Genomic DNA, 23,885 nt, shown 5'->3' with positions numbered 1-23,885 from the left:
ATGTTTTTTTTCCTCACTTTCACTGTTTGGTGGTTATTGGCCGCCCTCCTTCATGCCTGATCCTTCATTATTTTCTACCAGGACACTGGATGCTGAAGATCCAAAAGGGACAGAAATCGCCATCAGCAGCTCCTGGAACAAGAGTTAATGTTTCAGCTGGAGACCTTTCCTCACGATTTAACCTGGGCTCACGGCCGGAGCTGCTGGGAATTGACAGTAATTCCTGCTTGGTTCATATTTCCAGCAGCCATAAGACATAGGAACAGAAATTAGGCCATTCGGCCCATCGAGTCTGCTCCGCCAATCATGGCTGATAGGTTTCTCAACCCCATTCTCCCACCTTCTCCCCATAACCTTTGATCCACTTACCAATCAAGAACCTATCTATCTCAGTCTTAAATACACTCAATGACCTGGCCTCCACAGCATTCTGTGGCAATGAATTCCATAGATTCACCACTCTCTGGCTAAAGACATTTCTCCTCATCTCTGTTCAAAAAGGTTTTCCCTTTACTCTGAGGCTGTGCCCTCGGGTGCTAGTCTCTCCTACTAATGGAAACATCTTCCCCACGTCCACTCTATCCAGGCCTTTCAGTATTCTGTAAGTTTCAATCAGATCCCCCCTCCTTCTAAACTCCATCGAGTATAGACCCAGAGTCCTCAAACATTCCTCATATGTTAAGCCTTGTGTTTTCAATGATAAACAATAAGTAAATAATAAACAATATTTTACTTTTGTAGAAAGAAAATCCGTATGGATAATACATTTCTGTTTGGGTTCTATTTCTGTCTGACTGAAAACCAAGACGGGACTTCCATCCAGACCCAATTTGTCGATTATTCGCCTCCGGCCCCGAGTCTGGATCGGCTCCCAAGCGGCTCCGGAAGTTCACTCGCTGCTCTGCACCCCCCGCGGCCGCCGGGTGGCGCTGAGGGGGGTCAAAGGTCAGAGCGGCGCCATGACGGAGGCGGGCGGCGCGGCGGAGGATCCGTGGGGGAAGGTGAGGTGCCCCGGGACCGGGACATACACTCCAGCAACTCGAGTCCGTTCCTTCCCGGTGGGAGCGCGGGGCTGAGAGCTCAAAATGGAGCCGGACATCGGGTGGAGAAACTACTCGGTATCGCGCGACGGGGATGAGGGGAAATAGAGGCTTCAGTCGGGGGAGTGACCATTTCCTTCGAGGGGGGGAATAGGCGAGAGTGACCATTTCTCCAGGTTGGAGGGGGCGGGCGTGACAATTTCCTGATTATGGGTGGGAGAGACCATTCCCTGATGAGGCCCACTGGGTAGGAGCAATCATTCCCTGATTGGGTGGGAGCGAGTATTCCCGGATGGGGGTGGCCATCCCCTGATTTTGGGAGGGGGGGGGGTGGAGGAAGTGGCCATCCCCTGATTTGGGGGGTGGGGGCATCCCCTGATTTGGGGGGGGGGGGGGGGGGGGAGTGGCCATCCCCTGATTTGGGGGGTGGGGGTGGGGGTGGGGGTGGGGGCATCCCCTGATTTGGGGGGGGGGGGGGAGTGGCCATCCCCTGATTTGGGGGGGGGTGGAAGTGGCCATCCCCTGATTTGGGGGGTGGAAGTGGCCATCCCCTGATTTGGGGGGTGGGGGCATCCCCTGATTTGGGGGGTGGGGGGAGTGGCCATCCCCTGATTTGGGGGGTGGGGGCATCCCCTGATTTGGGGGGGGGGGGGAGTGGCCATCCCCTGATTTGGGGGGGGGGGGTGGAAGTGGCCATCCCCTGATTTGGGGGGTGGAAGTGGCCATCCCCTGATTTGGGGGGTGGGGGCATCCCCTGATTTGGGGGGTGGGGGTATCCCCTGATTTGGGGGGTGGGGGTGGGGGCATCCCCTGATTTGGGGGGTGGGGGTGGGGGCATCCCCTGATTTGGGGGGTGGGGGCATCCCCTGATTTGGGGGGTGGGGGTGGGGGCATCCCCTGATTGGGGGGGCGGGGGAGGTGAGTGGCCATCCCCTGATGGGTGGTGGGGGGGAGTGAGTGGCCATCCCCTGATTGCGGGGGAGGTGAGTGGCCATCCCCTGAGGGTGGGGTGGTGTTAAGTGGCCATCCCCTGATGGGGGGAGGGGGTGAGGGGGTAAGTGGCCATCCCTTGATGGTGGGGGGGAGGGGGGGAGTGGCTATCCCTTGATGGTGGCGGGGGGGAGTGAGTGGCCATCCCTTGATGGAGGGGGGAAGTGGCCGGCCATCCCTTGATGGAGGGGGGGAGTGGCCCTCCCCTGCCTGGGGTGGGGGAGGTTGGCCATTCCCTGATGAGGGTGGGGTGGTTGGGTGGGAGTGACCATTACCTTTTGGGGAGGAAGGGAGAAACCATTGCCGTGGAGTGGAATGTATTGTTTATTCTGCAAATGCCTCAATAAAAATCTTTTGTTTTTCTTTGCATTGTATCTTCGCACGGCTGCAGACTGACTCCTCATTTAGCGACAATGGCTTCGATTCCGGTGAGTATGTTGTAGGGCTAGAGGGTGCTGATAATACTCTCAGGGCTAGTAAGTAGTGTTCATGGCCCAACCATCTCCAGCTGCTTCATCAATGACCTGCCTTCCATCATGAGGTCAGAAGTGGGGCTGCTCGCTGATGATTGCACAATCTTCACCATTCGTGAGTCCTCAGATACTGAAGAAGTCCATGTCCAAACGCAGCAAGAACTGGACAAAATCCAGGTTTGGGCTGACAAGTGACAAGTAACATTCGACCCACACAAGTGCCAGGCAATGACTATCTCCAACAAGAGAGAATGCAGCCATCACCCCTTGATGTTCAATGCCATTACCATCACTGAATCCCCCACTATCAACATCCTCAGGGTTACCATTGACCAGAAACAGAACTGGACTAGCCATATAAATACTGTGGCTACAAGAGCAGCTCAGAGGCTAGGAATCCTGCGATGAGTAACTCACCTCCTGACTCCTCAAAGCCTGTCCACCAAGGCACAAAGTCAGGAGTGTGATGGAATACTACCCACTTGCCTGGAAGAGTGCAGGTCCGACAGCACGGAAGAAGCTGGACACCGTTCAGGACAAAGCAGCCTGCTTGATTGACACCACATCCACAAACATTCACTTCCTCCACCACCGACACACATTAGCAGCAGTGTGTACCATCGACAAGATGCACTGCAGGAATTCACCAAGGCTCCTTAGACTGCACCTTCTAAACCCACAACCACTACCATCTAGAAGGACAAGTGCAGTAGATACATGGGAACACCATCACCTGCAATTTCCCCTCCAAGTAACTCACCATCCTGACTTGGAAATATATCAGCGTTCCTTCACTGTCACCGGGTCAAAATCGTGGAACTCCCCTCCTAACAGCACTGTGGGAGTACCTACACCACATGGACTACAACGATTCAAGAAGGCAGCTCACCACTGCCTTCTCCAGGGCAATTAGGGATGGGCAATAAATGCTGGCCCAGCCAGTGAAGCCCACATCCTGTTAATGAATTTTTAAAAATGCTGACACCCCAGAGCTGCACTGAGGAAATGCTGCACCATCACAGTATTTCACAAGAAATAGGAGCAGGAGTTGACCACACGGCCTATCGAGCCTGCTCCACCATTCAATATGATCATGACTGATCTTGGGTTTCAAGAAGGTGGTTCACCAACACCTTCTCAAGGGCAATTAGGGATGGGCAGTAAATATTGGCCCAGCCAGTGATGCATCCCATAAATGACTTTTTAAAAAACAGCATTTTCCAACCCACTCCCATATCCCTTAATTCCCTGAGAGGCCAAGATCTGTCTATCCCAGCCTTAAATGTATTCAATGATGGATCATCCTCTGGGATAGAGAATTCCAAAGATTCACAACCCTTTGAGTGGAGTAATTTCTCCTCATCTCAGTCCTAAATGATCAGCCCCTCATCCTGAGACTGTGCCCCCGAGTCTTAGATTCCCTGACCAGCAAAACAATCTCTCAGCTTCCACCCTATCAAACCCCTTCAGAATCTTGAAAGTTTCAAGTGACCGCCTCTCATTCTTCTAAACCCCAGAGAATATAAGCCCCATTTAATTAGCCTCTCATCACAGGACAACCCCTTCATCCCAGAGACCAAGTCGGTGTAACATTTGCCAACTTCCAATCTAATGGGACCATTCCTGAATCTAAGGAATTTTGAAAAATCATAGCCAGCACATCAACAATCTCTGCAATTACCTCTTTTAGAACCCTAGTGTGTAGGCCATCAGGTCCCAGGTATTTGTCAGATTTTAGTCCCTAAAGTTTCTCTAATACTTTGTCTCTGCTGATATTAATTTCCTCACTCTTCTTATCCCCAAAGTTACCGTCCATTTCTAATATGAAACTGCCTTCTTCTGTGAAGACAGACACAAAATATTTGTTCAGTTATTCCAAAGAAGAGCAGGGGAATTCTCCCCGCTTTCCTGTCCAATATTTATCCCTCAATCAAATCACCAAAACACATTATCTGGTCATTATCACATTGCTGTTTGTGAGAGTTTGTTGTTTGCAAATTAGCTATCATGTTTCCTACATTACAACAGTAATTACATTTCAAATAAATATATCTAATTGGCTGGAAAGTTTTTTGGAATGTCCTAAGTTAGTGAAAGGTGATATGTAAATGCAGATTTTTACTTCTATTATTATAAATATAGGCAGATTTATTTGCAGGTAGAGTCTTGGATGTGTAGACATTGTATGGACTGTTAGCTGGCAGGGCATGCTCACATTCAATAATTTGATTTGTTTTTCCCAGGGTTCTTTGCTGACAGTACTAGAAGAGGAAGCATAGTGTCAAGAGCAAACAGCATAACTTCCAATACTGGCTCCACCAGTGCATCCTCTGTACCTAATACAGGTAATGTGTGCCATCGCTTCTTGTGGCTGATTGCAGTTGAGGAGAGTTAGGGATTTGCAGGCCAACCTACTACAAAGGTAAAAGGAAATGCTGGAAATTTGTAATAGTTCAGTTAGTCCCTTTAAATGTTAATCTCTTTTTTCTTTCAATTTTGACTTCAGCAGAACTGAAAACCCAAAATAAACTAGCCCCATAGGGTTGTGGGCAAGTCAGATGGAGAAAAGCAATAGATATTCCAATTGAGGAGGGTGAATGACCTGTGCAACCTGTTACTTTAATTGCACCTGTGATTCCTACTCTGACCTCTGCTTTTGACTCCCTATACTAACTCCAAGACAAGGTATTGGTGATGTGGGTATTTTGGGAATCCAGGGAAAGGAGAGGTAGAATTAATCCTTTGTTGGGATATAGTCTCCTAGCTGATTCTGCGTCCTGGATGTTGACCACTTTTGTTTTCAGCATTTTCTGCCTTAATTTCGCAGTTTGTGCACCTCTAGGGTTTTTGCTTTCGCATTTCTCTGCCCCCACCTCCCCTACAATTTCCTTTTGTTGATCTTTATTTTTGCTTTTTAAGTTTTCAGTATTGATCATTGCAATGAAGAGAGGTGCTTGTGAAGCTTCACACTGGGTGCATGTTGTCTGCAAAAGCAGTAATTTGGATGGAAGTTTGGACTGTGCCATCAAAGGGTTATCAAAGATTCTCGGCGTGTCGCACAAGGAGCAGATGCCAAGACCAGTCCTACCTAGATTGGGGAGCTGTTGGGGGTTTGTGCACTTGACTCCAGGACTGATTTGATTCAGCTTCTTGGGTCTGGTATTTTCCTCATGTAGTTTTCCCAGTGTTTTCCAGGTAGCTTTTCTATTTTTTGCCAGCTGGGTTTTCCAGGTGTTTTGGTCTTGGCAATTCCACTGCTGAGTGTATTTCCTTTGACTGAGGGACTGGTAGGTTTAGTCATTTTTTCATTGGATAATGTATTAGATGTAATCATGGTGGTTTTTATGTTGTTTATGCTGGTCTGCATTTGTACAATTGAAATGTTTTTTTTTAAGACTTTTGTTCATTTTAAAGTACAGATAACATTTAGTCATTTTATAAATACTAGCCCACTGGTCATTTTGCATGGAGTTTGGGGCTTCTGTTGCTGGCAAAGTTTTCCATTACACACGCAATGACATTCTTTAGGTGACTTAGGCCACCTATTGGAGATTATTTGACTGTACTGGCCTGTAAGTACATTTCAGTCAAGGGCTACTGGATAGTGATCAGGAATGGGAGCCTTGTTTGATTCCATTTTATTGCCTTTCCTCCACTCTAGCTAATGTTCCAGACACAGACTGGTTATCATGTCTTCCTTTCCACCCAGCTAATTCAGAAGATCCTCCTGACCCGACATTGTGAATCACTGGAGAGTTCACCAATGTAGACCAAACACTGGGACAGGCTGATAGCAGTTAATTAGCTCGAGCAATATTTGTGATAATCTTCTGTCACTCCCCAAAATAAAACTGATAAATAGAGAAAAAAACCTAAACAATTCCTCATTGTTAATGAAGTGATTGAAACATTCTGTTTCCTTGTAGCTGAATGCATGACAGACAATGATTGTTCTCCAACTGCAGATGATGAAGATAGTGACTACAGGCAGGAAGTCGCGTATAAGGAGACTTATAAAGATCGACGGAGACAGGCTCACACACAGGCTGAACAAAAGAGGCGGGATGCCATCAAGGTTCGAGATTTAAACTTAGACTGAGCTTCAAAGCTGCAGTTTCTAAGGTTTGCACAGAAAATTTGTAATTAGTCAGCTGACTATCTCTGAACAATTTTTAAATGACTGTCTCACAGAAAGGATATGACGACTTGCAGTCAATCGTCCCTACATGTCAACAACAAGATTTCTTGATTGGATCCCAGAAACTGAGTAAAGCCACAGTTCTTCAGAAAAGTGCGTACAATTAAAGCTTTTTAATGTTTAGTGAGCACCACTGCATTTCCTCATGTGAAGTTTATTGTGTGATTCTACCTCTGAACATTATTATAGTTCTTAATGGCTCCACTGTTTTGGATCAGAAGCTTATTTCTGTCTCAGTGACCTCTGTTCACTCTTTTGTGGGATGCTGTTATTCAGCAAATTGAACAAAGTTTCTGAAAACTGTGAAACTAAATATTAAATGGAATGAAGTGGAACAGAAAAAAAAACGAATTCTCAAGTTCAGCCATTTCCAAATGGGGGAGGAAATAGTTTAGGAGCAAACATTGCTGATCACATTGAGTGTTGTCAGATGATTCAGCACACTAATCCACTATTAAATCCAGGAAGTTAGCAACAAAACAAGTAATAAAGTAAGATTAACAGGCCCTGAAGGTAGAGCTCGGTGTTTATTTTCGTGGATTTGTTGAAGTTTTCTTAGTTCAATCCTGTTTCATCACCTGGGCAGAAATTAACATCTGCAGGTTGGATCTGGGGAACATAACAGAAAGAAATGCTCCTCTTTTTGTATGAAAGCTTACGTAGAATAGAGTTCAGGTCATGGCTCTTTTGAGAAGGAGGCTAAGTCCAAGAGTTCAGAAGATGGGTAACTGTGAGTGGCTCCAGTAGAAAACATTTATCCTGATGGAATGTTGAAATTGTTCCTTTTTTTGCAGCTATTGATTATATCCAGTTTTTGCACAAGGAGAAGAAGAAGCAGGATGAGGAGCTCTCCACTCTGCGCAAAGATGTCATGGCTCTGAAGATTATGAAGGCGTAAGATTAAGTAACAATATATTTTGTGCCTTCTCCTGGACTAACTTCAGTGGACAGGAGCCTTATAGATTATACATCTGCAGAATGAATTTTCTGTGCACGTAATTTCTAAATATTCTTGAAAGTAGAAATGTTGCATTATAGTGAATTCCACTATCCTGATGATTTGTGTACATTAAATAGTTACGATCCTCGTAGAGACCAATAACTTTTAAAAAGAACTTCCAGTGAATGGCTGATGGGATCACATCACAAGATTTCAAATGTTAGGATTTTTATTATAAACACAAACTAAAAGCAACATTGACGAAACACTATTTCAGTAGGCAGCTTATACTTTAAACTGCAGCAAAGGTCCCCATCTCAGACGACTGAAAATTTCTCTCAACGGTTATTCTTAATTTTGTCCTTTAAAGTAGACACTCTGTTCTTCCGGAACCAGTCCAAAATCCTTTGCTCCCAAGGGTTTGCTTCCCTTCTTTTCCTTTTCCATCTGAATAACTTCTAATCCCTGAACTGGCTTTTGTGGTTATGGTTACATTGGAGATTCCTCCCTCTAGTCAAAGTTAGGTGAACCTTCCAGTCTCTTTTAAATCCTCATGAACTCGGTCTCTTCAATTTGAGGGTGAGCTCCTATCTGCATTCTGTGTGGTAAACCACAGAGACTTGTTAATTCTATCTTTCGTCTCTTTCCCCCTCTCTCCTGGATTCTGGTGGACTGACACTGTCTGTGAGGTTCAATTATATTGTTAAAAAAAACACCCTGTAAGCTGATCCTACAGTAACTTCCTATGGACTCTTCCCCCTCTCAAAGTCAAAATTAACAAGTCTCTGTGGTTTACCACACAGAATGCAGATAGGAGCTCACCCTCAAATTGAAGAAACTGAGTTCATGAGGATTTAAAAGAGACTGTGAATCAGATAGGCCTTGTATCAAAATAGAAATGCTAATTAGTTATACTTTAAACTCCCAACTTAATTCTATCTTGAAAATAAATAGACAGTTTAAAGTACCACGGTGTACAAATCCTAATATTCTGAACACTTTCCTGGGACTTTAGACACAAAAACCTATTCACCATCAGCGCAGATGCTTGGTCATTGTTTCCCAATACAGCAACCTGCCCCCTCCCCTCCACTTTAATCTTTAACATCAAAGCACCCAGCTTGCTGTCAGCAGAATTCAAAACAGGTCACATGACCCCCTTCATTCCTCAATGTTACCCAAAACACAGCAACTTTATAAAACTTCACATTTGTAACAACTGAAAAGCTTTATTCCTCCCCAATTCCTAATCTCTCATCAGTATAAATATATCCCAATTATTTTTCACTTGCCCACAATGAACACTATCTGACAAAATTTTGCCAACATGCTGAAGCTGTTTTATGTCCCTTTCGTAAGATCCTGTTGCCAGCTGCACAACCCATTTTTTTAAAAATTCTTTCATGCAATATGTGTGTCACCTGCAAGGCTAGCATTAGTTGCCCATCCATAATAGCCCTTGAGAAGGTGGTGGTGAGCCGCTTTCTTGAACTGCTGCAGTCCATCAGGATAGTAGATATGCCCACAGTGCTGTTAGGAAGGGAGTTCCAAGATTTTGAGCCAGCGATAGTGAAGGAACGGTGATATAGTTCCAAGTCAGGATGGTGTATGGCTTGGAGGGGAACTTCCAGGTGGTGGTGTTCCCATCTATCTGCTGCCCTTGTCCTTCTAGGTGGTAAAGGCCACAGGTTTGGAAGGTGCAGTCAATGGAGCCTTGGTGAGTTGCAGCAATGCATCTTGTAGAAGGTATACACTGCTGCCACTGTGCGTCAGTGATGGAGGGAGTGAATGCTGAAGGTGGTAAATGGGGTGCTGAACAAGTGGGCTGCTTTGTCCTGGATGGTGTCAAGTGTCTTGAAGGTTGTGGGAGCTGTATTCATCCAGGAAGGTGGAGACTATTTCATCACAATCTTGACCTGTGCCTTGTAGATGGTGAACAGCTTTGGGGAATCAAAAGCTGAGTTACTCACCACAGGACATCCAGCCTATGAACTGCTTTTGTAGCTACAGCATTTATATGGCTGATCCAGTTCAGTTTTTGGCCAATGGTAATGCCCAGGATGTTTATCATGGGGGGATTCAATGATGGCAATGCCATTGAATGTCAACGGGTGATGTTTAGATTCTCTCCTCTTGAGATGGTCATTGCCTCGTACTTGTGTGGCATGAATGTTGTTTGCCACTTATTAATCCAAGCTCATAACATTGTGTCATCTGCAAACTTTGATGTACTGTATTCCTTCTTCAGAGACCAGTTTTCTGGTTTCTGTGCCATAAATTTTTCTTATTAGTCGCTTGTGCTATGGACAGGAGAGAGAGGCAAAATTAACTTATTTATCTTCTCACCATCTGTCTAAAAGCAGAGATGTTTTTAATTGTTTTAAAACTAGGCTGTGGCAGCTTTCCGCAAACCCTCAGTTTGTGTGGTCCAATTTTATAAGTAACATACTGCAAATTCTCTTATGCTTAACTCAGAAGGTTAGTTTATTCCACAGCCAAATCGGTGAGTTGTGGGGGGTGGAGGTATGTTCACAACCTCACATGCAGAGCCACAAATGCATACACACAGTAAGGGGGATAGAAACAAGGGAGTTTTACAACTATGGATAACAGTAGTAAAAGAGCGTCAGAAATGAGTATAAGTTCATGTGATTTCCAGAATCCAGAAAGTCATAGTCCAGAGGGAGTATCCTTCATGGAGGAGTTCAGTGCAGATGAGTTGTAGACAGCTGCACAAAAGTCATTTGCAGTGAATGACAATGCAGCACAATGAGGTTTCTCTAAATAGACCCCTTGGTAGACGATGGCTGGAAGCTTTTAAAATAAAACAGGCTTCGAGGAGTTGAGATGTGTTGCTGGCTGCTTGGTCAGCCAGGACCCCTGCTGTTGTTCTTTTCAGGTTGGAGGTATTCAGTAAACTCCTTGTTTCTCAGCTCTCAACTGAATATAGAGATTTCAAAATGGTCATTCAACTCATGTGACATCCTTCCTCCACAATGATTTTAAAAGGAGTGTTTATCTGGTGTCTGGATCTGGCTTTTGTTTTATGGCTTATAATATACCAGTCATTAGCCTCTGAAAGAATCACCATCCATGTTGAGGATCTTGGTTCAAGGAGTCATTGCCTGGGCAGATCCTATGACTGCTATAGGGTAAGCTTATAAAGGTGCAAATTACATCCATTTTCCCCTTTTGAAATGGACCTGGACAGTCCCAAGTGGGATATGGGTCCTTTAATATCTCTGCACAAATAATGAGTTTTGATCTCCGTGAGTTCCCTGGTTTCGTGATTGTAATGCCCTTCCAATGGGATGTGAGAGGACAGCTGTTGTTCTTGTAACTCCTGTTGGAAGCTTTAAGGACAGATGGCCGATCCTGTGAGTCATGTGACCTCTAGCAGCCATCTTTTGGTTTAACAAAAGTCCTTTTTAAAATAGCAAAAAAAGAATAAAGTTCCACGTACATGGTTTTGATTTTCTTCATGTCTTATTGACAGGTCACTTGGTAGTACAAAACTTGAATCTTTTTGAAAAGGGAGACACAGAACTAGACCCTTCGACCCTGCTCCGCCGTTCAATAAGGTCATGGCTGACCTGATTGTAACCTCCCGCCAACCCCAGATAACCTTTCACCACTTTGTTTATCGAGAATCTATCTACCTCTGCCTTAAAAATATTCAAAGACTCTGTTTCCACTGCCTTTTGAGGAAGTGCGTTCCAAAGACTCATCACTCCTACTGTCCAAGAGAAAAAAATTCTCCTCATCCCTGTCTTAAATGGGCAACCTCTTATTTTTAAAAAGTGACCCCTAGATCTAGATTCCCCCAGAAGAGGAAACATCCTCTCCATAGCCACTGTGTCAAGACCCATCAGGATCTTAAAGGTTTCAATCAAGTCGCCTCTTACTCTTCTAAACTCCAGCTTAGCCTGTCCAACCTTTCTGTATAAGACAATCAACCCATTCCTGGTGTTAGTCTAGTAAACTTTCGCTGAACTGCTTCTAACACATTTACTTCCTTCCTTAAATAAGGAGACCAATACTGCACACATTGCCTCAGATGTGGTCTTACCAGTGTCCTGTATAACTGAAGCATAGCCTCCCTATTTTTATATTCAATTCTCCTTGCAATAAACGATAACATTCTATTAGCTTTCCTAATTACTTGCTGTACCTGCGTACAAGCCTTTTGTGATTCGCACACTAGGACACCCAGATCTCTCTGAATCTCGGAGCTTCTCAATCTCTCACCATTTAGTAATAAGCTTATTTTTTATTCTTCCTGCCAAAATGGACAGTTTCACATTTTCTCACATTTCACTCCATTTGCCAGGTCTTTGCCCACTCACTTAACTTATCCATGTCCCTTTGTGGCCTCCTTATGTCCTCTTCACAACTTACTTTCCTACCTATCTTTGTGTCATCAGCAAATTTATCTTTGGTCCTTTCATCCAAGTAATTTATATAAATTATAAAAAGTTGAGGCCCCAGCACTGATCCCTGTGACACACCACTCATCACATCCTGCCAACCAGAAAAAGCCCCACTTATGCCTATTCTCTGTTTCCTGTTAGCCAGCCAGTCTTCTATCCATGCCAATGTGTTACCCCCTACACCATGAGCTTTTATTTTCTGCAATAACCTTTGATGTGGCACCTTATCAAGTGCCTTCTGGAAATCTGGAAGTACAGCACATCAACCAGTTCCCCTTTACCCACAACACATGTTACTCCTTCAAAGAACTCCTATAAATTGGTTCAACATGATTTCCTTTCCACAAAACCATGTTAACTCTTCTTGATTGCCTTGAATATTTCTAAGTGCCCTGTGATAACATCTTTAATAATAACTTCTAACATCTTCCCTATGACAGATGTTCAGCTAACTGGCCTGTAGTTTCCTGCTTTCTGTCTCCCTTTTTGAATAAAGGAGTTACATTTGCTGTCTCCCTTTTTGAATAAAGGAGTTACATTTGCTATTTTCCAATCTAATGGAACCTTACCCGAATCTAGGGAATTTTGGAAAATTAAAACCAAAATTTCACTAGCCAATTCTTTTCAGACCCCAGGATGAAGTCCATCGAGACCCGGGGATTTGTCAGCCCAAAGCGGCAACAATTTGCTAAGTACCACTTCCCTGTGATTATAATTTACCTGAGTTCCTCCCTCCCTTCCAACTCCTATTTCTGGGATGTTACTTTATCCTCTATAGTGAAAACTGATGCCATATCCTTATTTTTTTTATCCTTATTTTCCATTATTAATTCCCCAGACTCACTTTCTGTATGACCAACGGTCACTTTGTTAACTCTTATTTAAATATCTATAGCAACTCTTACTATTTGTTTTTGCATTTCTAGCTAGCTTTGTTTTGTACTCCTTATGAGTATGAAATTTTTCCCTCCTTATGAATCTTTTAGTCCTTCTTCACTGTTCTTTATATTCTATTAGGTCTTCTGACCTGCCATCTATCCTTACCCAATTATAAGCTTTTTCTTTAAGTTTGATACTATCTTTAGCTTTTTTAGTTAACCATGGATGATGGATTCACTCCTTGGAATATTTCTTCCTCATTGGAATGTATGTATTCTGAGTATTCTGGAATATCCCTTTCAGCTTCTGCCACTGCATCTCTATCAACTTAACCTTTAACCTCATTTCCTAGTTCACTTTTGTTAGTCCTGCTTTCATGCCCTCATAATTGCTCCTATTTAAGTTTAAAACACTAGTCTTGGACCAACTCATCTCTCCATCAAACTGAATGTAAAATTCACTCCTATTATGATCACTGTTATCTAGGGTGGCTTCACTAAGAGATCATTAATTAAATCTGTCTCATTGCACAGGTCTAGCATAGCCTGTTCTCTGGTGCTGTTCCAGAATGTGCTGTTTTAAGAAACTACCCCTAAAACACTCTATGAACTCCTCATCTAGGCTACCTTTCCCATCTGATTTATCCAGCCTATAATAGATTAAAATCCCCCATGATTATCGCCGTACCTTTCTGACAAGCTTTCATTATTTCTTGGAAAAACTCAGCAGGTCTGCCAGCATCTGTGGAGAGAGAAACAGAGTTAACATTTAGAGTCCATATGACTCTTCAGAGCTCTGAAGAGTCATAATGCACTCCCACGGTTTTAAGGGAATCCCCAGGACCACACACACTCTATCATCAAGAAACAACGCACGCCTACCTACCCCATTGCTATTTGTGGGCATGTGTACAAATTGGCTGTCACATTTCACACATGACAACAGTGACTACTTCATTGGATGTGAAGTGCTTTGAATCATTCTGAGTGAAGGACACCATGAAATACAAGCTCTTTCTTTCAGCTGATGTTATGTTATGAACATACACTACCAAACAGTTATAGCGCTGTACCCTCCTCCTCTTCCACATGCCTGAGCCAGATGTAATGTTAATGATGTAGGACATGTCACAGTTTAAAAGTAACAACTTGAATTTCCAAAACACTTCCCAGGGACACCATAAAGTATGACACTGAGTCACATAATGAGATGTTGGGTCAGATGACCAAAGCTCGATAAAAGAGACATTTTAAGGAACGTCTTAAAGGAGGAAGACGAATTAGAGAGGGGGAGAGATTTAGGGTGAAATTCCAGTGCTGAGGGTCCAGGCAGCTGATGGCATAGCCACCAATGATGGAGCAGTTAAAATTGGTGATGCTCAAAAGAACAAAATTAGAGGAGCACATTGAAGAGTTGTGGGGCTGGAGGAGATTACAAAGGTATGGAGGAACCAGGTGTGCGTTGGAATAGTCCAGTCTAGAGGCAACAAAAGTATAGATAAAGGTTTCAGAAGCAGATGAGCTGAGGCAGGGTCATAGCTGGACAATGTTATTGAGATGGAAATGGGTGGTCTTAAGCTCATCTCAGGGTAAAATATAATACCAAGATCATGAACGGTCTGGTTCAGTCTCAGACAGGAGAGAATGGTGTTTGTGGCAGGGACCAAAGGCAATAGCTTTGGCCTTCCCGATCTTTAAGGAAATTTCTTCTCATCAGTGAAGGGATTGAGAGAGTTGGTGGTGAAGTAGAGCTGAATATCATCCACACACATGTGAAAACTGATGTGTTTTGAATTATGTGGAGAAGCTCATAGATGAGAAATGGAAGGGGCCAAATGTAGATCCTTAGGGGACACCAGAGATTATGGTGCAAGAATGGGAATGGAAACCATTGATGGTGATTCTCTGGCTACAATTAGATAGATAAAAATGGAATTTGGCGAGTGCAAATCATTGCAATTTGAACAACAAATAATTTTCTGGTTTCAGGAATTATGAAGCGATTGTAAAAGCCCATCAGAATAATCCTCATCAAGGCAAGGATCAGGTGACTGACCAGGTCAAGTTCAGTATATTTCAGAGCATCATGGACTCCCTATTTCAGACCTTCAATGCCTGCATCTCTGTGACCAGTTTCCAGGAATTGTCAGCGTGTGTCTTCAGTTGGATCGAGGAACACTGCAAACCACAGGTCAGAGACCAGCACAATCCACAAGCTCAAGGGACTGGTAGTTGTTTTTCTGCCTGATGATTGATGTGTAACTTCTAGTCATGATTAAACATCGTCTGAGAAGTGCTAAGATTTTTAAAAAATTCATTCATGAGATGTGGCTGTCTCTGGCTAGGCCAGCATTTATTTCTCATCCCTAACTGCCCTTGTTCAGAGGGCATTTTAAGAGTCGACCATATTGCTGTGGGTCTGGAGTCACATGTAGGCCAGACCAGAAAGATGCTTTTTCCAGCCATTTGTATGTTAACCCTGTATGTTATCACCTCCATTATTAGCTCTTAGACAGTGCTAGCGTTGCATTCTCTTACCTCCAGTCTTAGTGCCTTTTGTTTTCTGAACTCACCGTTCACAGTACTTCTAAGTTTCGTATCATTCACAAATTTGGAAGTCGTGCCCTGTACACCAAGGTCTAGGTCATTAACATATATCAGGAAGAGTAGGGGTCCTCACACCAGTCCCTGAGGAACTCCACTATAAACCTCTCTCCAATCTGAGAAACAACCATTCACCATATTCTTTGTTTCCTGTCACTCAGCCAATTTCGTATTCATGGGGAAAATTTTCTCCCTGTTGGGTTGTGCGGGGGTGGGCGCGGAGTCGATAGGCACCCCCGATTGGGTTCGCACTGCCATTTTACGTGGGTGGGCCAATTAAAGCCTGTCCAGCATGACGCACTTCTTGACGCACTTGCCTGAGTCAGGAGTGTGCTCTTTCACGCGTGTGCGCAGAAGAGCGCAGAAATCTCCCTGAGGCACAGAGGTGCCTCAGGGAGATTCGTTTTACGTCCAAAAAGTTTAATAAAGTGGCGAGAAAATTTTTATGAAATTGTCACGTGCATTAATTTCAATAAAAATTTTTGTCAAAGTTTAAAATCATTCATGAAATCTCATTCCGCCCGTGGCTGAGGTTCCATGAAATATGCGAAGGCCACCTGGGCTCTTTGCTTGCCCGCCAGCCATAAGGTTGGACGGGCAGCTCTGTTAGTTACTTTAATTGAGAGTTATGTGGTCTTAATAGGCCTTTTGACAGTTTGGCGGGGGCACATCCAAGTCAGCTGTGCGCCCGCCGAACTGAAAATCTGAATGACGCGCCATGATGTTGGGACACATGCCTGACGTCACCATGTGTCATTTTACACCTTGGCGACTAGGCTCCGTCCCTGCTCGCCAAGCCGAAGATTCAGCCCATGTTGCTATTGTCCTGTTTTTTCCATGAGCTGTAACTTTGCTCACATGTCCGTTGTGCAGCACTTTATCAAATGCCTTTGGAAGTCCGTGTACACCACATTAACAGTATCACCCTGGTCAATCTTCTCTGTTACCACATCAAAAAACTCCAGCAAGTTAGTTAAACATGATTTGCTCTTAATAAATAAAAACAGAAAGTACTTGAAATACTCAGCACATTTGGCAGCATCTAGGCCGGACAACATTCCAGCAATACTCCAGAAATTGCCATGCCCCTAGCCAAGCTGTTCTAGTACAACACTGGCATCTACCCGGCTATATGGAAAATTGCCCAGGGATGTCCTGTACACAAAAAGCAGGACAAATCCAACCAGGCCAATTACCACCCCATCAGTCTACTCTCTATCATCAGTAAAGTGATGGAAGAGGTCATCAACAGTGCCAAAAGGTGGCACTTGCTTAGTAATAATGTGCTCACTGACGCTCAGTTTGGGTTCCACCAGCGTCACTCAGCTTCTGACCTTATTACAGCCTTGGTTGAAACTTGGACAAAAGATCTGAATTGCAGAGGTGAGCTGAGAGTAGCATTTGACTGAGTGTGGCATCAAGGAGCCCTAGCAAAACTGAAGTAAGTGGGATTCGGGCAGGGGATGGGGGGTGCTGGAATTCTCCACTGGTTGGAGTTGTACCTAACACACAGGAGGATGGTTGTGGTTGTTGGAGGTCAATCACCTCACCTCCAGAACATCACTGCAGGAGTTCCTCAGGGTACTCTCCTCAGCCCAACCATCTTCAGCTGCTTCATCAATGACATTCCTTTCATCATAAGGTCAGAAGTGGGGATGTTCTCTGATGATTGCACAATGTTCAGCACCATTCACAACTCCTCAGATACTAAAGTATTCCATGTCCAAATGCAGCAAGACCTGGACAAAATCCAGACTTGGGCTGACAAGTGGCAAGTAACATTCATGCTACAGAAGTGCCAGGCAATGACCATCTCCGACAAGAGGAGAATCCAACCATCGCCCTTGATGTTCAATGGCATCACCATTGCTGAATCCCCATTATCAACACCCTGGGGGGCTACCATTGACCAGAAACGGAACTAGATGAGCCATATAAATACTATGGCTATAAGAGCAGGACAGAGGCTAGAAATCCTGCAGCAAACTCAACTCCTGACTCCCCAAAACTTGTGCACCATCTACAAAGCACAAGTCAGTAATGTGATGGAATACTCTTTGTTTGTGGATGAGTGCAGCTCCAACAACACTCAAGAAGCTTGACGCCATTCAGGGCAAAGCAGCCCGCTTGATTGCCACAACATCCACAAACATTCACTCCCGGTACCACCAACCGACAGTGACAGCAGTGTATACCATCTGCAAGATGCACTGCAGAAACTCACCAAGGCTCCTTCAACAGCACCTTCCAAACCCATGACTGCTAACCACTACAAGAACAAGGGCAGCCGATACATGGGAACACCACCACCTGGAAGTTCCCCTCCAAGCCACTCACCATCCTGACTTAGAAATATATCGCTGTCCCTTCACTGTCACTAGGTCAAAATCCTGGAACTCCCTCCCTAACAGCACTGTGGGTGTACCTATACCACATGGACCGCAGCGGTTCAAGAAGGCAGCTCACCACCCCCTGCTCAAGGGCAATTGGGGATGGGTAATAAATGCTGCCTAACCAGCGAAGCCCACATCCCATGAATGAATAAAAATTTTCTTTAAAAGTTAATGTTTCAAGTCATGACTGTTCTTTAGAAGTCATATACGACTCAAAACATTAACTTTGTTTGTCTCCCCAGAGATGCTGCCAGGCCTGTCGACAATTCCAGCACTTTCTGTACTTGTTCCAAATTCCCAGCATCCCCGGTATTTTACTTCTATTTTGTCCAAATCTGTGCTGGCTTTCCTTAATTGATCTGCATTCACCCAAATGACTATTACATTAGTCCCAAATTATCATTTCTAAGAGCTGCCACCCAGGTTAAACTGACGGGCCTGTAGTTGTTGGACTTATCGTTATACCCTTGTAACATTTACAATTCTCCAGTTCTCTGGCACTACCCTGAATCTAAGAATGATTGGAAAATTATGGCCAGTGCCTCTGCAATTTCCACTTTTACATCCAAGGATACTGAGTGAAGTATCTCATCCAGTCTTGGTGCCTTATCAACTTTTAAGTACAGCAGCTACCAGTTTTAAACCCTCCAAGAATCTGAACTACTTTCTCTTTCACCATGACTTGGGCAACATCTTCCGTGATAAAGACAGATGCAAACTACTAATTTTGTAGCTCAGCCATGCCCCCTGTCTAGCTCCATCCCCTTTTTGGTCCCTAATCGGGCCCACTCCTCCTTGTACCATCTTTTTACTGTTTCTATGCATTTTCTAAGACTTTTGTAATTTTTATCATTAGCTGCCTGTCTCTTTTCACACCCTGTTTTTGCTTCTCTTATTTGCTTTTTCAGTTCTCCTCTGAACCTTCTATATTCAGCCTAGTGTTAGCGCTCTGCATTCCTGGAACTTGAGTGTTACTGCTGTGGGCCCTCCAAACCTGAGTGTTAGCATTGTACATTCTCAGAGCTCCAGTGTGTTAGCGCTCTACATTCTCAGAAATTGGTTATGTTACCATTGTGACTTGTCTGTACTCTGTAGCCTACTTGGCAATGATTGGATTACATTACACATTCCAGGTAAACTGTTGGCACGTGTTGTCCTTCCATCTCCTGCTGGTGAGAGTAAACATTTCTTTTATCTGCACCAATGGTGCTGTCAGTAAATGCAGCCATGAAATGACGACCTCACGATATCCCATAATCTTCTAATCCTCAATTGGTAATCAGCTGAAATGAAAAAGCAGATTTAGACATTGAGTGACATGATTCATATTAGGCCACTTCTGTCCTGGAGCTGAGTGTGAAAATGTATTTCAGAAAAGGAATTGCTCTCCTGTTAAAATAGTTCTTCACATCAGTGGGCAGAATTTTCCTGTTGGCAATTTGGGGCCGAGGCCCGCTCGCCGACAGGAAAATGACGCAGGATGACATCGTGAGGAACCCCTGAAGTCATCCTGGTTCATTTAAATATTGAGGAAAGCAGGCGTACAGCGAAATCAGCTGTCCGCCCACCGACCTGTCAATGGCTAATTAAGGCCATTTACGCTAATTTAGCTTGTTAAATGCCCTGCCCGTCCAACGTTAAGGCTGGCGGGCAGGCCAGGAGCCCCAGCGGGCTTCTGATTATATATGAAACCTCATCCACTGGAGGGATGAGGTTTCATGTCTGTTTTTAAAAACTTCAATAATGTTTATGCGCTTCTTATTAACATGCCCCATCTCGTGTGACATTGTCACATGAGGGGGAGATGTTAATTTTAATATTTTTCTATTTTTAAAGATTTTTATACTGTTAGTAATCTCCCTGAGACTAACTCCCTGAGACAGCACTTAGTCTCAGGGAGATGTGCACTCTTTCACGAAAGAGTGCACTTTGACAGATAGGCAATCCCTCCCCACCAACCCCCCCCCCCCTCCCCCCCCCCCCCCCCCCCCCCCCCCCCCCACTCCCACCCCGCACAGGAAGCGCATAGTGGGGGCCCACCCTCCCATCAAGGTAAAAATTCTGGCCAGTGATGTAAACTCCATCGAGTTAAATTATCAACCATCATTGCAGTATGGTGTATTTCCCTACCCCCAGTACCTCAATGAGTCATTGACTCAAGGCAGACTCATGGTTTCATTCCTGATCTGTGTTGCATTGTGTTATCTGTATTTCTGTGTTCTAGTACGAGTCACAAAAAGTTAGTTTGCAGGTACTGCAAGTAATTAAGAAGGCTAATGTTACAAGAGGGATTGAACATAAAAGTAAGGATGTTATGCTTCAGTTATGCAGGGCATTGGTGAGGCCTCACCTCGAATAATGTGTGCAGTTTTGGTCTCCTTATTTAAGGAAAGATGTAAATGCTTTGGAGGCGGTTCAAAGAAAGTTTACTAGATTAATACCTGGAATGAGTGGGTTGTCTTATGAGGAAAGGTTGGACCAACTGGGCTTGTTTCCACTGGAGTTTAGAAGAGTAAGGGGTGATTTGATTGAAGTATACAAGATCCTGAACAGCCTTGACAAGGTGGACCTCGAAAGGAAGTTTCCTCTTGTGGGTGAGTCCAGAACAAGGGGACACTGTTCTAAAATTAGGGGTCGCACTTTTAGGACAGAGATGAGGAGAATTTTTTTCTCTGAGGGCTGTGCAACTTTGGAATTCTCTGCCTCAGAAGGTGGTGCAGGCAAAGTCATTGAATATTTTTAAGGCAGAGGTAGATAGATTCTTGTTAGGCAAGAGAATCAAAGGTTATCAGGGTTAGATGGGAATGTGGAAATTGAAACACCAGAAGATCAGCCATGATCTTATTGAATGGCGGAGCAGGCTTGAGGGGCCGAGTGGTCTACTCCTATTCCTATTTCTTACATTCTTATATTAGGCAAGGAAACTACAATTGGCCTCTTTGCTCACGGACCAGAGGGAAAAAAAATAAGTTCAGTCTGCAGCACTTGTTTGCTATCCGATCATGACTGTTGTATATGTGTGTGTATTCATATGTATATGTATCACGCTCATCGTGAGAGTGAGAGATGAGAGTGAGAGAGAGAGAGTTCGGTGTTAGGTTTGTTTTGTTGCCGATTAAAAATTACAATCATTTTGATGCGAGGCACAGTAAATGGGAGAAATACCCAGACTGTTACAACGGATTCAGAAGAAACAGTGACAAAACTAATACACTTGTGATTTTTTTATTTTATTTTGGTCAAGTGATCATGTCACCCTGTGAGATCCCACCTGAATCCAGGACCTATCTTTTCTGTGTCACCAACTGCAATTAAAAAAAAGTTTTGACTTCCTGCGCTTATATTTCAGAAGGGTGGGGTTACTTAATGGATTTGATGACGTGGGAACAGAACTATCTTGAGTGACCTTTAATTGTGATATAACATTTGTTCTGTCTCTGCTGTTTCAGACTCTGCGAGAGATCGTGGTTGGTGTACTGCGGCAGTTAAACAGTCAGCTGCACTGAGTTGCCAGGATGGTTTAGCATTGCTGGACCGTGAGCAGATTTATACACTGGAAATTTCCAGAAGTGTTATACGAACTGTTATCAGCAGAAATATTAATATTGAAGCACATGGCTTAAAGAATTTGTTGCACTTTTTTGTTCTAATTAAAGATGTGGATTGTTTATAATTTTCGTATTTGAAAAGGTTCATAAGAACATAAGAAATAGGATGAAAAGGTTCATAAGAACATAAGAAATAGGATCAGTAGTAGGCTATAGGGTTCTTGAGCCTGCTCTGCCATTTAATAAGATCATGGCTGATCCTCGATCTCAACTCCACTTTCTCACCAGATCCCCATATACCTTGATTTCTTTAGAGTTCAAAAATCTAGCAATCTCACCCTTGGATACACTCAACAAAAGAGCATCCAGAGTCCTCTGGGCTTGAGAATTCCAAAGGTTTATAACCCTTTGAGTGAAGAAATTTCTCATCTCAGGCCAAAATGACTCTCACCTTATCCTGACACTGTGTTCCCTTGCTTGTCGCTTCAGCCAGGGAAAGTCTTTCAGCATTTTCCTGATCAAGCCCTGTCAGAATCTTATGCTTCAGTGAGATCACTTCTCAGCCTTCCAAACTCTAGATTATGTTTTATCGATCCCCGTAGAGACCACAATCAGATCACCATGATCATACATGACAGAGCAATCTGGAAGGGCTGAATGGCCTACTCCTGCTGCTAAGTCCTATGTTACTATGTCCAGACCCCCTCATGATTTTGAATACCTCTATCAACTCTCCTCTCAACCTTCTCTTGTGTTCTGGCCAATATTAATCGCTTGTCACGAAAACATTATCTGATAATTATTATACTGCTGTTTGTTGGAGCTTGCTGTGTGCAATTTAGTTGCCATGTTTCCTACACTTAAACTAACTGGCTGCAAAATTTTTCTAAGACCTCTGACATTTGTGAAATAAATTCAAGTCTCTTTTCTCTTCTATATGGAACCAAGGATGGTAAATGGAATTTGAAGTACAGATCATCCAAAATCTAATCAAATGGTGGAACATGTTTGAGGGGTTGAATGGCCTCCTTTTAAGGTCCAAAATGTTGATTTGGTTCCTCTCATGGGTTTATGTTAGCTGACTCAGACCCAATCTGTGTTGGCATAAGTGCAGCTTTATGCCAAAATGAACTTGGTTGTGACAGTTGTGAGTGCCATCCTGTCTTAAATGTAACTAGGAATTAACCTAAATAATTACAACCTGTTTTATTCCCCTCCATATTTGGGAGGATTTATGGCATCTGTTTAGCTCAATAAATTCAAATCTTGCAAACTGCACTTCAGCATACTGCCTACAGCTGTAAGAATTGCTGAGACACCTTTTTTATTTTGTATTTGACGTTTTTCTCCTATAAACCAGAGGGATGTGAATTAGTCTTTGTGTATAGCTAATGCAGCCTAAGTGCTCTACAATTTTCCCATCTAAGGTGACACGCTCCCAAGGCCTCAGTGATGAACTTCTATGTCTTGAGAAGCAATGATCAGGTCACACTGCTAAGGAAATATTAACACTTCAATATGCACAAAATGGTTTAAATTATTTAATTTCACAAATTTTTTGAACAATATGTTGGATGTTATTTTATAACTTCAGTAAAGAGAAGGAATTTTTAGATTTTTTTTAACCAAATTGATTATTTTTCTTCAGCCTAATTAAGTCCATTAGAATCAACAGCCGCAATAGTTTAAGACTTTTATTCAATTAATCCAATGATAACATTTTGTTTGTTCATTTATCTTGATCTGGGGCTGATTTAATGTTGATACATTAAATGTAGCCAGTTGCCATGTCTGCTCAGAAGACTTGTGCTGGTAGCCAGGGTTGACTCTCTGAGGGGATACCTAGTATTACTCCACCTGAACCCCTCCCCCAACCTATCCGACTTAGGTTACACAGCTAGAAGCCAGAACTTGGAATGAATGCTGTATCCTCTGTGCTGTTAATCCAGCCATTGTTTTATCATTTGAGAGCTAATTATTTTAATTAACTGCTGTATGCATGTATTATATTTTTATAGTCTTTCTAGGTAACTGTACTTTTGGTACATTATTTGCTAATCCTTTTTATGTATTAATTTTTGTAACTTTTTAGAAACATGATTTCCGCTGTTTAAAAATGGGTTGATACCAAGATTCAATAGTATTGACTATATAAACAGTCTGTTAGTTACTGTTGCAATATGCTTTTAACTGATTCAAAGGTGGATAAGTTTGCCTCAAGTTGATCATTATTTCCTCTCAGATACAGTTGTACGGTGAATACATTTTTTGACTTTTTTTACACTGGGAGTCATGAATCAGATAATTTGAATAGAGGACTCGAAAAGTCAACTCTTTTCTTCGCCGCCGATGCTGCCAGACCTGCTGAGTTTTTCCAGGTAATTCTGTTTT

At 43.4% G+C, this 23,885-nt stretch overlaps 2 protein-coding genes across 8 annotated transcripts in view; one reads left to right on the top strand and one right to left on the bottom strand.

Annotated features, from left to right (window-relative positions):
• Positions 1–23,885, bottom strand: part of cntnap1 (contactin associated protein 1) — a 1,152,571-nt gene that overhangs the window by 396,184 nt on the left and 732,502 nt on the right. The gene's annotated exons all lie outside the window — the stretch shown is intronic.
• On the top strand, positions 865–23,775 carry mlx (MAX dimerization protein MLX). Of its 3 annotated transcripts, none has more exons than XM_041173323.1 (8): positions 865–1,001; positions 2,422–2,458; positions 4,747–4,848; positions 6,430–6,578; positions 6,695–6,794; positions 7,496–7,595; positions 14,939–15,140; positions 21,396–23,775. In XM_041173323.1, exons 1-8 carry the CDS (start codon positions 960–962, stop codon positions 21,450–21,452), a joined length of 789 nt encoding a protein of 262 aa, XP_041029257.1. In that variant the 5' UTR covers positions 865–959; the 3' UTR covers positions 21,453–23,775. The 3 variants fall into 3 exon arrangements, with proteins under 3 accessions (XP_041029257.1, XP_041029260.1, XP_041029259.1); XM_041173326.1 differs by having other exon boundaries at positions 874–1,001; positions 6,469–6,578; XM_041173325.1 differs by having other exon boundaries at positions 996–1,118.

Source organism: Carcharodon carcharias, chromosome 23 (assembly GCF_017639515.1).
Source record: "Carcharodon carcharias isolate sCarCar2 chromosome 23, sCarCar2.pri, whole genome shotgun sequence".
NCBI lineage: Eukaryota > Metazoa > Chordata > Chondrichthyes > Lamniformes > Lamnidae > Carcharodon > Carcharodon carcharias.
This window is presented reverse-complemented; position numbering and strand designations above follow the sequence as displayed.